The sequence below is a fragment of the Perca flavescens genome, chromosome 9 (genome assembly GCF_004354835.1).
Source record: "Perca flavescens isolate YP-PL-M2 chromosome 9, PFLA_1.0, whole genome shotgun sequence".
NCBI classification, from domain to species: Eukaryota; Metazoa; Chordata; class Actinopteri; order Perciformes; family Percidae; genus Perca; species Perca flavescens.
The window spans coordinates 3,695,196-3,713,627 of record NC_041339.1 but is presented as its reverse complement, the minus strand read 5'-3'; the positions used below and the strand labels follow the sequence as shown (position 1 = coordinate 3,713,627).

The 18,432-nt window shown below is 40.4% G+C and overlaps 2 protein-coding genes across 3 annotated transcripts in view; one reads left to right on the top strand and one right to left on the bottom strand.

The window, feature by feature from the left end:
* Positions 1 to 3,553, bottom strand: part of osbpl1a (oxysterol binding protein-like 1A) — a 29,660-nt gene extending 26,107 nt beyond the window's left edge. For both annotated transcript variants that reach the window (XM_028587823.1, XM_028587824.1), the window contains exon 1: positions 3,224 to 3,553. The gene's annotated coding sequence lies outside the window, so the exon portion shown is untranslated. The remainder of the gene's footprint in view (positions 1 to 3,223) is intronic.
* Positions 3,554 to 3,822: 269 nt separating this feature from the next.
* Positions 3,823 to 18,432, top strand: part of impact (impact RWD domain protein) — a 28,496-nt gene continuing 13,886 nt past the window's right edge. Inside the window, exons 1-8 of the mRNA XM_028587498.1 lie at positions 3,823 to 4,011; positions 6,603 to 6,731; positions 6,826 to 6,878; positions 7,000 to 7,062; positions 9,567 to 9,652; positions 13,616 to 13,741; positions 15,022 to 15,116; positions 17,654 to 17,727. Coding sequence (XP_028443299.1) covers positions 3,964 to 4,011; positions 6,603 to 6,731; positions 6,826 to 6,878; positions 7,000 to 7,062; positions 9,567 to 9,652; positions 13,616 to 13,741; positions 15,022 to 15,116; positions 17,654 to 17,727 — 674 coding nt within the window. The 5' untranslated portion in view covers positions 3,823 to 3,963. The remainder of the gene's footprint in view (positions 4,012 to 6,602; positions 6,732 to 6,825; positions 6,879 to 6,999; positions 7,063 to 9,566; positions 9,653 to 13,615; positions 13,742 to 15,021; positions 15,117 to 17,653; positions 17,728 to 18,432) is intronic.

Below are 18,432 nucleotides of genomic sequence, written 5' to 3'. Positions count from 1 at the left end.
CGAAGCAGCTGAAGCCGAGATATCCTGACTTACAGTCAACAGTGTTGGTTGAGTGTTGAGTGCAAAAACTTACATTTAAAGTCAAGTCAAGTTAAGTCAAAGTTTATTTATACAGCACTATTTATACAGACAAGCTGACCAATGTGCTTTACAGAGCAATAGAATATCACACGACAGACAAAACAAGAAAAATTTAAGAACAAATTAAACACTATTAAAAGCAATTGAATAGAAGTGTGTTTTCAAGAGTGACTTGAAAACTGACAAGTCAGAAGCAGAGCGAATATGAAAGGGCAAGCTATTCCATAGTGTCGGGCCAGCAATGGCAAAGGCACGATAACCTCTGTGTTTTAACCTGTACCGAGGTATGGATAAAAGTTTCTGTGTCCCTGACCTAAGATCCCTGGAAGGAGTGTATTGCTCTAGAAGCTCCGATAAATAGAGGGGAGCTTGATTGTTAAGACACTTATAAACAAATAAAAGAATTTTAAAATCGACCCTAAAGCGAACCGGCAACCAGTGAAGGGAAGCTAAAATTGGAGTGATGTGTTATTTACGTATTTACGAATGCCTTTTAAAAGTCTCACTGCCGCATTTAAAACGGGATTGTTTTTATATTCTACAAGATTTTCTTATATTCTTTAACATTTTGTCTTAGAGACTACAGGGGGAAACAGCTGAAATCGTAAACCTGGTGCCACTTGAAGGTTGTTTTCTTTTTAGGGCCTTCATTCTGCCTTCCGTTTTAGTTTTAGCAGATAAGGGTTAAAGTATACCATGAACAAATGCGTGAACTGTGTCTCTTAGACACATTCTTCCTGTCCCTGGCAGCTGAGATTAACAAAAGGGAAGGTTGAAAAGATGCGAACTGTTTATGGTGTTTTTATTTGTTTGCTCCTACTAAATATATTCAAGGAGGAGTGACTTCTGACTCCTAGAATATAAGAAGTGGGTGAACTATTAGCTCACTAGAAGACATTTTTCCTAAGGTGCTGACTGCACTTGAGAAAACCGTTTTCCTGCATTTGCAAATGTAAATAAATACTCAAAGACCAAACTTTTGGTTTCATTCACAACTAGTCTGTATTTATTTCAGGTTGTACTTTTTTTGAAAAACACTCCGGCTGCACCTGAAACTTCCGTCACACGAGCTCCAGGAACACCGGATCCTACGTTTCCCACAATGCAGCTGGACTGTGTCTTTCCGTTGCCTGGTAAACACTCACCTCTTTCAAACACCACACCTCAAGTGTGTAACAGAGGCTTTCTGCTAAAAAAAAAGTGTCCAAACCCAAGCAGAAATAAATCAAAGATGACATCACAGTGACCTCATCAGAGTTCTTTTCTCACACATTATACAACGGTTTCCAGTACTCTCTGTGACGGCTAAACTCAACTTGATTTTAAAAAACAGTGAACTGCACCTTTGAAGTGACTCTTACAATCTACAGAGTTTGGCATGGGGAAGTTGTCTCGTGTTACATTTCTTCATGAGTCGTCAACTCTCATTGTTTAGGACACATGAGGAACAAGTCACAAGAGTCGGTATTGTCAGACAGTGAGAAAAAAGCAACTGTCAGAATTATTACAAAAGGTGGTAGTCACCAGACTAGCTTTCCAGGAAGGAAACATGTCCTCCCTTTCCCCCTTTATACACTCCTAGCCCACATGACTTTCTGTATTTGCAATAAAAAAAGTTGGCATGCAGAGAGCAAAACGAGAGCTCTTGCTTAATGTTATGGAATGTCACATGGCTATGACAAAGAATTAATGAACCACATCGACAAGACAACACAAGACAAGACAAATAAATCTGATGTCTGCAGCCTGGACTGGCACTGGCACTCAAACAGGTTTACCTGGGCTTAAAAAGCATGTGACACTAACTGTTACTCAGCCTGTCTCTCTACTATACGCTGCAATCACACCTGTAAACACACCTGTCAACGATTCACAACAGCATAACCAAGACATATGCAGAGCTTTCTTTGAAGTTTCCATTCTTAATATTTAAAATCCTGTTTGAATTTGTATTTTGATGTATTTATTATCGTGTTTTATCTAATCTTTTTTTTTAATAAACCAATTATCACTTTTCAGATTAAGAATTAACATTGAAAACATATAATAAGCTTATAAAATACAACACATTTAAAAAACCAAACAATAGACACATTTCCCCTCTAAACTTCTCAGATTATTTCATTTAAATAACAGTTTGAGGCCCAAGGGCGTCAAATGATCCAATAGTAAATCTAAAATATAAAAAATAATAATAAATAAACAAAGTCTTGAGAGAACTCCAAATCAATAATAAAATCAATACAAATTTGTCCTGTAGAATTTTTTTTCTTCTTCTTTATTCTTTCATTAATCATCTCACAACCCCTCAGATCTATCTGGTGACGCTTTTGATGGGGGGCATGACCTGAGTACCACTGTACCACAACAATCAATTAATGTAATAATAATAATAATAATAATAATAATAATAATAATAATAATAATAATAATAATAATAATATCAGTAACAGGGCTCATCTTCCTGCAGAGTATTTCTTTTACGTTTGATACTAAGGTAATAATGCAATAATATATTATTATTATATAATAATATATGAATGCAGGACTTTTACTTGTTATGGAGTATTTTAATGCACTGGCACTTTTAACTAGCCTAAGTAAAGGATTTTCCTATTTCTTCCACCCAGGGGCTATTCTAGGATCAGAGCTTTAGGGGGGCTCAGCTCCTAATGAGAATGTAACACGGATACAGTGCCCCCCAGCTGAATCAGTATTTTCACTGGATAACAATGAATATATGTATTTATTATTATAACAGAGGATAAATGCAAACTATTGAACATGTGAAAAAACTACGAAAGTCCCTTGAGCCCCCGTTAAAAGGGTCTAAAATCGCCACTGCTTCCCCCACTGCTGTCTTGTGACTTTTACTTTTCCGAATTCCACAGAGTGAACATACTAATTTTACTCATTTGGGAACATGAAGTTTAAAAAAAAAAAAAAATACCACTAAAAAATGTCTTGTCTAGCTTAAATTCAACCAGTTGTATGCTACATTTGTAATGTAAAGTCAGTGTGAAGTGGTGCCAGCTGTGACCAGCTGACATGATGTGAAGCTGCTGTGTGATTAGAATAAACACTGCAGCAGATAACAATGATCAGCAGACGGATCAACATATAGTGAGCCAGAGACACTTACTGCTGCAGCTCTTCCAGCCCTGAGAAGTCAAATCCAGCTTGTTCAGACAGCTGTTGTCACACAGGCCCACTGTGGAGCTGCACGTGAAGTTTAAGCCCCTCGGAGTCGTTTCCTGCTGCTGTTACAGCGAAGACAGCGCGGCGCGCATCGTCCCCGTTGGATCACACATTCCCCGGTTATCGTCTTCAACCGAGGCTGAGATGACCGATGATAAAAAATATAGCTGTCCCTGTCTCTCTCTGCCACACACACACACACACACACACACACACACACACACACCTCTGTCCTGTATTCTGTTTACACTGACATCAGCTGATCTTCGCAGAGCGGAACTCGCCCGGGAAAAATCGTTTTCGCCTTTCAAAATAAAAGCCCGTTATTTTACACGCAGAATACAATTTCCAGTGACATATCAGTCGCGCGTTCTTTTACACATTATGGGCAATTAACAAGTATGCATTTTTTTTTAAAGCCAATGCTTTGTTCGTTACGCTTTTGTCCTTTGCGTTGTCTTTTCATAACGCTTTGTAGGCTAATTTTGTTGAGTGATACCACCGACACGTCAGAACCCGGAAGACAAAAAGCGCGCACCCAATCCGCTCTGCCCTGGAAGCTGTTTACACTTCCACACCTGCTGCAGGCTGGTGTTCAACATGTACTATATGTGCCTTAACGTTTATGTTATCTGTCTTTTGACTGAGTTATTTTCATATTTTCAATAGCAGACACTTCAACTAATGGCTGACGTCACGAATCCAGAAAATGAAGGAGATCTTCAGACTCAGGTAAGAGATCATTTTACAACTTCTTTGATAAAGGTAAGACGACTTGGCAAGTTGCGTTCACTGTCTGTTTTGCTGTAGTGTTTTGGTGTGGCCTGCAGAGAGCGTTTGAGCCAAAAAAGAGGCCGTTGGCAGGCAGATTTAAATGGTTTAATATTGATCTCAAATAAGACTGAGATCACTTTTTGTTACACCGTTATGTATTCAGGGGGAAGTTTCACTGAGAGCAATGCTCTCTTTTTCATCACATGCACACCATGCTGTCCAGTAAAACCACAGTCTGATCTGCTGACCACAGTTTGGGGTTAAATGCCTTGCTCAAGGGGGCTTACGTGCAGTTTAGTGTCACAAATTTATTTTCCAAAAACTGAAATGATGAGGGTCTTACTTGAGACAAGTTAAGGTTAGGGTAGCACGTAGTTCATAATTAATTATGGGGAATTTGGGACACTAACCTGCACGTACGACATTGTATGGGAAATTTGGGACACTAAACATGCTCGTATACCGCTCAAGGGCACCTCAGTGGTGGTAATGAGTGAGGGGCAAGAGCTGCTTTTCACTTTACACAGATTTAACCTGCCGTTCCGGGGGATTGAACTGACGACCTTCCAGTCACAAGCCCCCTTCTCTAACCTTTAGAGAATCCAAGCCAAATCCAGGCAGGCTGACCTAAAATAAAGAGCAACGTTCTCTCTCTCTCTCTCTCTCTCTCTCTCTCTCTCTCTCTCTCTCTCTCTCTCTCTCTCTCTTTTCTGCAGGTTGCTCCCAGGGTGTCTGTCTGGCTTCATTAACACATATGCATGTGAGGTTTGAAGCTCAGCAGCTGCTGCATGGTTCACACTGAGGCCACACATCAACACAGTGCATCCCATACAGCAGAACAAGGAAAAACAGATGGACACAAATGAACACAGGAGCACAAAATTAAATGTGTAGGTCTGTGTGCTAAAAGAGCGCTTGTTTTTAGTCGTACAGATGTTTAGCCCCAGTGAGTGCCTCTGAGCTAAGCTTCTGACTTTTGCAACAGACAGAATATTGTCTTATGCAGATGGTTGGAGGCCTTTGCAGGTCTAAAGCTTACTAATTAACAATTTTAACATGGCAGACAACCAGGAAGTTACTGGTCCTGGCCAAAAAAATAGTCCAACACTTAACCTCCCATAAGATGGCGATTTTTAATGTTTTTACACTTGAGTTTTTGTACAGATTTAACAATGTGTTAATTTGTGAGCTTGCCATGTGCTTGTTAGCCTGGCTGACACCAGACCCTTCTCGGTTGTAACTGAGAGTGGGTCTGGGGAAGCTTCGTTCACAGCGCATTTCTAAAGGGGCGTCACCAATGTACGCCCCTCAAATGCCTCTGTGCACAATTGGACAGTCCTTCAACCAATCAGACCAACGATCTGGGTGACGTAGCAGCGACAGCTGCATTAACGGGTTGCTGCCATGTCGGTGGCTGTCATGTTGAATGTAAACAAGAAGCTGCTCGCCGTCGCTGCGCTATCATCATCGTGTAAAGCCCGCCTCAACGGTTGCGATTGGTGCCTCGATTTTGCCGGAAGTTCGTCAGGGTTTTCCCAGTCTAACATAGCCTGGGAAAACCCTGCCGAACTTCTGGGCAAATTTAAGATTTGCTCTGCAAGTTAGTCTGCGTTCATAGACGTCGGAAAAACGTTTTTCCGAGTGAAAACGTCACCATTCACGTCACTTCCTGTTGGAATCAGAGGTGGGAAACTGGGGCTAGATTTTGCTAACCGAGTTTCCAGTTGGTGACGCGTTGTTGACAGCTGACGTTTGATTTCGGCGACTTTGTTTCACTGAACATATTTCAATGACAAACTGTTTATTGTGGACAAATGCCTCTGGCAAGAAACATACACAGACATGACATGTTTCAAATTATTCATAAATAGGCCTATGTATAAAAAAACAACACCTTATCCTTGTCCTTTCCCGTTGTTTGTCCTGCAGATAACACAAACACACACCTGTCCACGTGCTGTTTCTAGGCTTGTATAAGAAAACAGCAGCAAATCTTTTGTTATTGTTGCCTCCATGTTTTCACACACCTGATGCTCTCGGCTACGGCCAACCATTAGTGGCAGTCATGCAACGAGTCGTTATGCCAAACGCCAATATAACAGAAGAAGAAGAACACGCATCCGACCATGTGAACGCTGTCAGTCGGAAAAACAACGTAACCATGGGGGGCGGTCCCTGTTATTCCCAGGTGGCATGAACGCAGCATCATTCTGGCAAAGAGCCCATTCAAGCCCATTTCTAATGTCCCCAAAATCGAGGCAAACTAGGAAAACATAGCAATATATCTACCAACAGCTACTCTGAACATGCTTTACTATTAGCCTATCATTCATTTCAGGAACCTAAATATACAGAAATATAAAATAATAAAGAACAAACCCCCCTACTTTCTGTAACCCTACTCTGGACGGATCCAGGCCAGCTGTTGGAAGCCTTGAGTACATCACTGGTCCACATGCTGAAATGACTTTATGGATTGTTCGCCTCCTTCATGCCGACAGACACGTATGAGTGATGTTTTTGCTTTCTTATTGTTTCCTCTCGCTTAGATTGAAGAGGTGGAGGCTCTGTCCTCTATCTATGGGGAGGAATGGTGTGTCATAGATGAAGCATCCAGAATATTTTGCATCAAAATATCCGACGACTTAGAGGAGCCAAAACTGACAGCATGCTTGCAGGTAGAGAAAAAAATAAATCTTGAATATATTAATCGCAAGTGTGTGAGCATTGCAGTTTGTTTGAAGGATTTATTTTCTTCTGCTTATTGAGCAGATCATTCTCCCGCATGATTATCCGAGCGCCGCCCCACCTATCTACCAGATCAAGTGAGTCTATTTGCCTTTCAAGTTAATCTTGCGGAGATCTGTTGAACTGCTGGAACATTGCACTCGAAACCCCACTCGTCCTCTTACTCAATAACCCTCTGTTTGCTCTCGGCCTTTGTAGCGCAGCGTGGTTGCGAGGCCCCGAGAGGACCAAATTGTCAAACAGCCTGGAAGACCTCTATGTGTGAGTGCTTCTCATCATTTCTGACTTCTCCAGGAGGCACTGCAGGGTCATATTGGCCACAACAAAAGCTTTTCATGATTGTTTTTCCAGTGCAATTCTTCTGTGGTCTCTCTCTCAGATAATCCAACCTCATTTCAGTCAGGAGAGACTTCATTTAAAGGCGCTGACACACCGAGCCGATAATCTGCCGTCTGACAGTCTGGCGAGGTCGGTGACTCAAGTCTGTTCGGTGTGTTCCGTGCCGTCGTCCGTCCGAGGGGCTGTCGGCCTTCATTTTGGCCCATTTGACATGTATAATCGGCGGGGTGGGCACTGCCGGCAGTCAGACTCAAGTGACCCATCTGATTGGTAGAGTGCTAACCCGGAAACGGGGAGCGGAATGAGCGTGACTAAAGTTTCTCAAAATCTGACGAAAATCTTTTAAACTGACCTTCTACGCTGATGTCCTTTCAACAACTTCAACAAAAATACAACATTGCATCTGAACACTTTTACGTGTATCTTCAACTCTGTAGCTTTATTCTGTCAAAGTTGAAAAATCTCCACACAGGCACTCCCTCTCTCGGTGATATAGATTTATTTATATTGAATCGAAAAGACACAAGACATTTTCTCTCTCATTCCTATTCGCTGCTCTACTCCTTAGACCCATCGGATATAAGGAAGGTGATACAGAAGTGGGAACGCGATCTTGGTGGGTAATTCATCAAAGATGACTGGCATGAAGCAATAGTCTCTGCCAAAACCACATTTATTTGCAACCAAATGAGAGAAACCCAATATAAGATACTCCATAGATCCCACATAACACCATTAATTCTTAACAAGATGGATAACCGGACCTCTCCCCTTTGCATCAAGTGTAAATTGATGTCGGGACGTACATTCACTGCTTCTGGGACTGTCGTTTGATTGCAAGGTTTTGGAGCAATGTAGCCCAGGAATTGAGTAAAATGTTCTCACTTAAACTAACAAAAGACCTTGGCCTATTCATATTAAGCTTTCCTTCAAAAACTTTATCTTTAAGTCAAACAGATTTTAAACTTTGTGACAAACCTTTGTTTCTGGCTAGGAGATGTATTTTAAAGCAGTGGATAAGTGACAAACCTCCAACTATCACACAGTGGTACCAAGAAACGTATAAAGTTTTACCCTTAGAAAGACTTACTGTGCGAATGAAAGGGGATAATCATTTATTTGAGGGAACATGGTCAGCCTTTCTGAGGTACTTACCCCCGCCCCTGCGGGACACTGTGAATAAGGGGAGATATGCTTTAGACTGGAACACTTCCACTAGATGATTTGTGTTATTATATCTGTTATTGCCAGTTGTTGGATCTCCCCTTCTCTGCTTTTGCTTTGATCCTATCTGGCTATCTACTTGTATCTATGCTTTTGTATACTGAAGGTTTTATTTGATTTATTTAGGTATTTTCAAGTTAATTTGATTGTTTATCTGTTTTTATTTAATTTACTTATTTATTTTTATTAACATCATCTACCCGGTTATTGTCTTGTGTACTTGTTTAATTTATATTTTAATTCCACTATACATGGTCGAGAGAAGGCGCAGGATGTGTATAGGGTGACTGATGTAACAGTTGGTGGCGGCGGTAGGACTCTTTATTTTTTTTTGGATCTTACTTTATATGTGTAGGTATGTGTGTATCTATCTATCTATCTATCTATCTATATATATGTATATATGTATGTATGTGTATGTATATTTATAGTTATTCCTTTTTAATTTATTTACATATTTTTTTGTTTGTATTTATTTATTTATTTATTTATATATTTGTCGATCTGAAATGAAGACAGATTCAGCAACTGCACGGCCTATTTCTCGCTTAAAATGTTTTCAGAAACACGTTTCAGTGAACTATTTTAGTACAATATGAGATTGTATGCTGAACGAGGTTCATTGACAGTTCATTTCCAAAGGGGGCGTCACCAGCGGACGCCGCTCAAATGCCTCTGGGCGCAATTGGACAGTCCTTCAACCAGTCAGACCAACGACCCGGGTGACGTAGCAGCGACAGCGGCATCAACGGGTTCGGTGCATGGATGTATTAAGAGAACAGTCATGTTGAATGTAAACAAGAAGCTGCTCGCCGTCGCTGCGCTATCATCATCGTGTAAAGCCTGCCTCAGCGGTTATGATCGGTGCCTCGATTTGGAAAAATTGGAAATGGGCTTGAATGGGCTCTTGGCCAGACTGACTTGCAGAGCAAATCTCAAATTTGCCGGAAGTTCGTCAGGGTTTTCCCAGGCTAACCGCTGACTGCAACAATTAGTAGAACAGATTTAAAGTTTGAATGCAACAGTGCAATTGCAGAGATTGTGGCAAAATCTGGTTGGTTTAACTGAACGAGTAAACGCCCACATTCAGCTGATGACAATGCACCTGATTAGGTTGGGGGAGAGAGAGAAATGTGAAGCATGGTAGTCTGCCTGAATGGACTTTCGATGAGCTTCATTTGTATATCTTTCCATTTCTACAGGGAGCATGTAGGGGAGAGCATCCTCTACCTGTGGGTGGAAAAAGTTCGGGAATTCCTCGTGGAGAAATCCCAGAGCTCAGAAACAGGTGAGGTGTGACAAATGAGATTCATCACTTTAAGGGACACACTTTCTCAAGCAATTCTTAATGATTGACGTACTCTTGATCGAAATTCATCAGTTCAGTAGAGCTTACTTTAAACACAACAAGAGTAATTTGTTGTATGTCCCCCTCAGTCACTGTTGCTACGCCTGTCAAACACATTCTTACAGATTTTAGTACTTGAGGATCTTCAAATTTTACACCGGAGTGAACAAAACCAGGCTTCTCATTGGATGCTTGGCTCTGATAAAGCCCACTGTTTCTCAGTCTTCACATTGTTGATCATATTTGATCATTTTTTTTAAACACAAATAGTCGTATCAGAGGTTTCAAGTTTTCAAGTGAATCTACTGAGACTTCTCCTACCTGACTTCTCGTCTAAATGTGGTAGTAGATTACTTTATTGACCCCATGGGGCAGTTGGGTTTGCGGCACAGTCGCAAGGCACTTCATGACAGGACATCAGACATATGATGCAAACAAATAGTCCCTACATCACCGACACCGACAAACATAACATGAAGAACATACATCACACACCACAATACACTATACTCCCTTTGGTATGACCAGGCCAGCTCAACATCTAGCTTATTTTGACTGATTTAAGGCTTTTATGGCTTGTGGTACAAAATTTGGATCTATTCTTGGTCAGAAGGGGTGGGCAGAAACGACGCCTAGATGGCAGTAGTTTAAAATGGTGTGCCAGGGGGTGTGTGTAGTCACATACAATGTTATTGGCCTTTCTTACCAGTCTGTCTTTGTAAATGTGTTCAGTGCTCGGTAGTGTTATCCCAAGTAACTTGCTGGCAGTTGTAACTGTTTTTCTGATTCTTTTTCTGTGACTCTGGCATTTCCGCCCAGCAGTTAATACAGCAAGTTGAAACACTTTTGATAAAAGCTGTATAAAACACAACATGTGGGTTCAAAGTTCTGCTAAGATTTTCCTCCATTACAACAACTATCTGATGTGGTCTCAAGCTGTGATAAGATGAGCACAAAAGCCTGTTGGGGCATTAAAAACCCCTTCTGTGGCTGGCTTTGAGTGACTGCATCAAATTAAGATTGGTATCTATGTAATGGCTTCTCTTACCATGGCAAAATCTTTTGAAGTGTAAAAAGATACCCAAATTAAAGATTTTCTTCACGTGTCACCGTGGAGACTGGTCCGTCTCGATTATCCACAGCCGAGCCCAGCGGTATTCATTATCGAGGCAGACTCTGCCATCTTTTGAGCAACAAGCCTAAAATAATTAATTTGTCATCACCATTGTTGCGTGGTATAAATTATCCTATATATCTGCGTAACTGGGAGCGGGATTGCCAGCTAATTGACAGGGGGATTGGGGAGAGAGGGAGAGAGGGAGAAAGAGAGGGGGGAGTGATGAGGCTAAAGATGCACAGTTCACAGAGAAGGAAATTGAAAGGGAGTTAACATAACAGAGGACATGAAAAGCAAGAGCAATAATGATGATAAAGTTTGTTTGAATGGGACCAGACGGAAAGCAAAGGATGGAAAACCTCAGAGAGACCATGTAAATATCAAGTCTCTGACTTTCAATAGATTGTGTGTGTGTGTGTGTGTGTGTGTGTGTGTAAATGCATGTGTAGAATAAACACTATAGGCATTACTCCACAGAAAGTTTGTTAGATATGTGACCAGTTCAGCTTTTATCATGTTTTTATTATGGTCATAAGATTTAACTGGCTTTGACTTTCTTGAAAAAGCATACCTACTCCTTAGCCTGACGTCGTCATACTCAGATTCTAGTCAGAATCTGAGTCTGATGCTGCTCCATTGGGCTGTCATTATGGCACGTGTTTCAACCGAACCAGGAAAGAAAATGCCTCTGAACTCAATCGGATGGACCTACAACCAATCGGAGCAATCGAGGCTTTTGCCGAATCCCGTAGGAAGGACGGCAAAAACATCTTTCCGATCGACATATGCCTTGATCGCGGTTCTCTGTTCCTCTTTTAAAATGATGTGCTGTCGATTAGGGTTGGGCGATGTCCCCTAAATTGGCAGTTGACGATGTTTACAGTAAAACATCGTGATGGACAATGATATCGTCGTCGGGGCCGGGTGGTAGCTCATATCTCTTTACATAAATATTTTTTTCTACTACTATGGGCCAACAGTTAACATAGAAACGATTAGAGATACATTTAAATGCCCTCTGTAAATGCTGCCCTGCTGGTAGGTTTTACAACTTGACCTACTTTCACTTAAGTACGGTGCAGTAAAATCAATCAGATGTCCGTGGGGGGCATCACGATGGTGCCTCTCCATCGTGATGTCGGCCAGCCATCACGATGGACGATGATATCGTCCATTGGCACAACCCTACTGTCGATATCTTCTATAACAGATGCTGTGGCAGAATCTACACATCTCAGTTCTCCAGCGGCAGCCATCTTTGTTGTAAACAAATTCAACCCAAGCGCTCTTTGGTGACGTGGTTGATTACGTTACTGTTGATCATCTGTCCATCATCGTATAAAGCCCGCCCTGACAATGTGATTGGTCCAAACTGCTCTGGTTCAAGCATAGTTGCTCCACAACGGATCAAGTCCAGACCGAACTTCCCGACCTCAAATGTTGTGGGCGGGGCAAAGTTTGCCTGGCATCCAGGCTACCTGCTTCTCATAAAGAACATAAAAAATATTTGCTTTATTTTTCTCAGTATCAAATCTCATTTAAAAAAAAACAAACTAAATAAATTGATCCTGCTATAATATTATAACCTGACTCGCCAGATGGATTGCTTCGCATTTGCTCGGCATATCCATCTGGGAACTTTCCATTGGAGAACTTTTGGGAAGGGGCGAAAATACTGGTTAGCTGATTGTTGACCTATAGTTGATGATAGACGGGCCAAATCAACCAATCAGATCAACGAAGCTTATGAAAATACAACCACAAGGCCCTGCTGCTGCAGGCAAAGCATAGCTTGTTAGCTCAGCAAGCAAGCAACATGTCAGTAAAGGATATTTGCCGTTTGTGTAACGAGAATTTACGAATAAAAGGCACCATTTCAGGTTCCCGGTCCATATTCCAAAAGAAGGATCCAAGAGAAAAAAGGATTAGCAAGCAGCTAACAGAATTAGGGCTACCGTTGGCTGAAAATACTGGTTAGCTGATTAGATAAACCATCTGTCTATCACCACAGAACACAGAAAGGCTGCGGATGTTTTGGTATTTTCCTGAGATTTGTTGAATGTAACAAAAATGTAGAATATCGCCAGCCTCATCCTTCTTTTTCTTTTATCTTGGAGCCCGACTGCTGTTTCATAGAGCTGATATTATCAACTGATGAGATATTGGCCGCCCACCACCAATACATTGGTTTTGATATACACAGGGTAACTAATATGAAGGGGGAAAAAAGACAATTACTTTACATACTGCAGGAAAATGCATGAGGTCCCTATTACAGTTTGTCCAGAGTCCAATTTAGTTTTAGCACATTTGTTCATGATTGTATCCACCGATTAAACTGGTGCTAACATTCTAACCATTATAATTATTATTATTTTTGGTTCTAAAAGAGTGTCAGTCATGCTCTAGTAATTGGTGTCATCCATTATGAATTGTCTGTCTTGGTATCATAGCTCATGAAACCATGTTAGTGTCAATGTTAAGGTCATGTCATGGTCATTTGGTAATAGATTGCTCATTAGCAGATCCACAGGGAATCTGCGGGCGCAGAATTCCCCGAAGGTTTTTAACAAGTTAAACAAATTAAAATGAAACTCAGAATGATAACACATCTCCACCCCAACATTTAGCAAATTTTCATTCTGGATCACTGCTATTTTAATGACAAGCTGCCTAGTTTGTAGACAACTCAGTGAAGAGACCTTTTTACAGGTCCGGGGTTTGGGATTTAAAAAAAACACGAGCTTTTGGTAAACAAGACCTGTTTCTTCCATGACCTGCTTCAGTGGAGCAGCCAGAGAAGGTGAACATGACAGCTGAGGAGGAAGTGGATGATCCTGAAGACATACCAGACCTCAAGACTCTCCAACTGAACACAGAACATGCACATCTGTTCATGGATCATGCAAACGGTATACCGCTCAATAGAATGATACACATTGTTGCATGCATTCAGTGGTGGCATGTAACTAAGTACATATGCGCGGTCATGGAAGGCTTGTATCATGTGCTGACTGTTTCTTGTTGTCATTACTTAGAATTCTAATGGGGGAGACAGAAATTACGCACTATAGCTTTAAGTATATTTTCCTGATGATACATACTTAAGTAACATTTTCAATGCGGGACTTTTACTTGTAACAGAGTATTTTTACAGTGTGGTATTAATACTTTTACTTAAAGGTCCCATATGGTGACACTTAAACTTATATCTGTACCATTTATATGTGTATATTAAACACTAATTTAATATATATGAACACAGAATACCATAAAAATCCATTTTCACCATATGGGCCCTTTTTTAAAGATCCCATGGCATGAAAATTTCACTTTATGAGGTTTTTTATGATAGGTGTAAACTGAGCCCTGGGTATCCTGCTCTGCCTTTGAGAAAATGAAAGCTCAGATGGGCCAATCAGGAATCTTCTCCTTATGAGATCATAAGGAGCAAGATTACATCCCCTTTCTCCTTTCTGCCCGCCCATGAGAGAGAGAGACATCATGGCTTTCAAACAAGCAAAGTGGCAGTTGGTCAAGGCCACACACCCCCCTCCACCTTGCCCCCCCTCTCTCCTCCTCAATAGCATTTGAAGCTACAGACACAGAAATGGCACATCCTAAGGAAAGAGATATAAATGAGATATATAAAAGACACAAAAAACATATAAAAGAGACTTCAGATACAGTATTAGGGGACCACTAAGGCCTATATAAAAAGAGACTTCAGATACAGTATTAGGGGACCACTAAGGCCTATATAAAAGATACTTCAGATACAGTATTAGGGGACCACTAAGGTCCATATAAAAGAGACTTCAGATACAGTATTAGGGGACCACTAAGGTCTATATAAAAGAGACTTCAGATACAGTATTAGGGGACCACTAAGGTCTATATAAAAGAGACTTCAGATACAGTATTAGGGGACCACTAAGGCCTATATAAAAGAGACTTCAGATACAGTATTAGGGGACCACTAAGGTCTATATAAAAGAGACTTCAGATACAGTATTAGGGGACCACTACGGTCTATATAAAAGCATCCAAAGAGCAGCATGTCATGGGACCTTTAAGTAAAGGATTTAAATACTTGTCCCACCACTGATTGCATTCAATGATCAGCATTAAGCATAGCTTATTTTAAAAATAGATCTTTCTGAGGTATGACATGTGACGCTTTGTGCCGTAGATGAAGAGTTACCTCCCATAAAACATGGAAATGCCATTACAGACCGACGCAGTACCTTCCAGCCTCACCTAGCACCTGTGGTGACTCCCAGACAGGTACAAAACATGAATGACATGTTATTATCTTTTACATTACCACACAATACAGCAAACAGTGACATGAAAAAAAAATCTATGAATATTTCAACTGAAAAGATAAACGATTTTTTTTTTTCTCAAACCGTGGAGACAAATGGCAAACGACAGCTCATTTGGAGTTTCAGTAGAAATGACTTCACGAGGGTCTGGATGAGGAGAGGGGTATAAATGTGCTCATTTACGCAGCAATTTCCCGAAGTGAAACATCATCTGGCTCGTTCCTGCTCTCTAAGCTCACTCTGTGGCTCTCCGTTAACAAACCGACTCGTCTTAAGAGCTTCCACCTGCTGTGGAGCGCTGTTTAGACAAAAATATTTACAGACGCAGCCGTCCTCCAGCGAATAGACTGAATGGACTGAGACCTGCACATAAGGCTGCTTGACTATGGAAAAATAAATCATAATTACTTATAATATTGAAATCAAGATTATTTAACACGATTACTCCTTCAATTTTGGAAAGATTTACATTTATTGAACTTAAAAAAATCCACATCTTGAAGTGTGAAATTTCCCGTTCATTTTCCTATTCCCAAAATAAAAGTTTAGTTTCAAAAAGTAATGTGCAAAATAATTGTCTTTCTCGATTACATTGTTTTCGCGATCTATAGACTTTAAACGTAGCACTTGTGCGTTAAAAGACGCTGGGCACCATTTAGATAACGTTATAGCTGTAGCTTCGTAGCGTAAATGGCATACGTGAGAATTAGAGATGGTCCGATACCGATACCAGTATCGGTACCAATACCAGTATCGGTATTGGCTCCGATACCGCCTAAAACGCTGGTATCGGTATCGGGAAGTACTGGAGTTTATGCACCGATCCGATACCGCATAATAGTCCTAAAGAAAATCTACGCTAAAGTAGTTTATTTCTGTTCTTTTTCCGTTTTAACTATAAAAGAAAGTTCTGGGGCATTCCTTGTTTGTGTTTGTTCATGTTTCACAAAGAGTTTAACCTGAGCCAGACCGACAACAAAGATAGAAATCATATCACATCCATACAGGGATAGTAGTATACAGTTGTTAAAACATAATAAAATATATGACACGCTGATATCGTATCGGTACTCGGTATCGGCCGATACGCAAGTTCAGATATCGGAATCGGTATCGGGAAGCAAAAAATGGTATCGGGCCATCTCTAGTGAGAATACAAAGATATTGAACAACAGTAATCATAACAGTAATCATAATTAGCAAGGAGCCATGTTTCACTTACTTTACAAACATAAAATAACACGTCCGTTGTCGCTTATGTGTGTGTGTTGTAGCTTTTGTGTTGTGGCTTTTGTATTTGTGTTGTGGCTTTTGTGTGTGTGTGTTGTAGCTTTTGTGTGTGTGTTGTAGCTTTTGTGTGTGTGTTGTAGCTTTTGTGTGTGTGTTGTAGCTTTTGTGTTGTGGCTTTTGTATTTGTGTTGTATCTTTTGTGTGTGTGTGTTGTAGCTTTTGTGTGTGTGTTGTAGCTTTTGTGTGTGTGTTGTAGCTTTTGTGTTGTGGTTTTTGTATTTGTGTTGTATCTTTTGTGTGTGTTGTAGCTTTTGTGTTGTGGTTTTTGTATTTGTGTTGTAGCTTTTGTGTTTGCGTTGAACCGTCTCGGCCACCCTATAAAACAGTTAAAGAAATCCACATCTTGAAGTGTGAAATTTCCCTTTCACTTTACTATTCCCACAATAAGAGTTTAGTTGCAGAAAGTAACGTGCAAAATAATTGTCTTTCTCGATTACATTGTTTTCGCGATCGTTGGGAGCCAGAATCCCGATCAAAATTTTATTAATTGCACAGCATTTACTGTGCACATCGTCTTATAATAGTCTGGAAGTGTTCAGTTCAACCAAAGATATAATTGAGAAAAAGTCTTAAAAACTGCTTCACTGAGAGCAAATTGAAGACCTAGTTAGTTTTGAGCCTTTTCTTTATCAAGTGTAAATTATATTTAACGATATGAAGCCCCATAGAGTTCAGTTTTTAAATAATTAAATAAGGCATTGTGGAATAAATAAACACATAAATCAATGGCCTAAAATCAATGGATGAACAAAACAAATTGTGAAACAATTTAAGGAATTATTAAAAAATGATTGTGATTATTCTTATTTTCTGTTTTATTGGATTTCATTTTCGTTTTCATCATATACATTTTTGTTTCCAACTTGGAAATAGCATTTTCCCCCACCTCAGTTCTGTTTCTAGGAAATGTGATTTTCCTTTCATAAACAGTTGAGTAATTTGTGCGTTAGTCATCAGCAGCATCAAATGGCATGTCGACGTCATCTGCACAGACACAGCGTCCCTTTCAAACTGACTTGGTTTGAAACCCACTCCTCTCTCTTGACATACATCCCCTCAGGGTTTTAAGCATGAAAGCAGTTTATATTAAAGCAGAGCGCAGGATAAACTCCTCGTATCAGCTCTTTTCATTTCCAGTAGAGAAGATGTAAAGGCTTGTTAGGATTATGTCATGATGTTCATTGTTCCACCTGTGTTGTGTTGCAGGTTAAAATGGTCTTGGGGAAGCTGTATGAGAACAAGAAGATTGCTAGTGCCACTCATAATATTTATGCTTACAGGTCAGTAATGTCACATGCAGTATGTACTGTATAGCCTATGTATATGCAGTTTATACTTGCATTGCCAGACTTATGGTGCGTTATTTTTGTCCACCGAAGTCGATCTACGAGTTGTTTTCCGGAGTTATGAACCGGAAGTTGCAAAAAGAGCGCCCCCCCCCCCGAGGTCGTATATATACGACTCGAAACATTGTGGTTTTCTACAATTTTAAGCACTTTTGTCTTTGTTGTAACCAAATGAAGAAGTCGTACACATAGCACTGTATACTGCTACCTATAGGCATGTCGCTACAGTCTTATTAGGAGTTAAATACCGCCTAATACAATATTCACACAATAAAGTAAGGTGAACTATTTAAATGAGCTTGATACATGGTTATTGATACCTCATTTGCTCTTACCAGTGTATCGTTGGGTGTAATCGGTCCCAAAACGTCCCAGTTAAGAGAGTAAATGGCGTAAACATTTTCTTTGTAAATTTTTACAATCATTCCCCGAACGAGCCGAGCAGGCCTGCCTTGTTGCACGATCCAAATTCTCTTCAAAACTTCCATCACACCTTAGTTTAAGAAAGCGGAAAGTGACGGATACCAAATGAACCGTTGTCGATATAGACTAATGTGTATATGACCTAACATCTGTCATAGTTTCATTAGGCATGGTAGCACTCCAAAGTGTGTCTCATTAGTGGAGAACTTGAGCTGT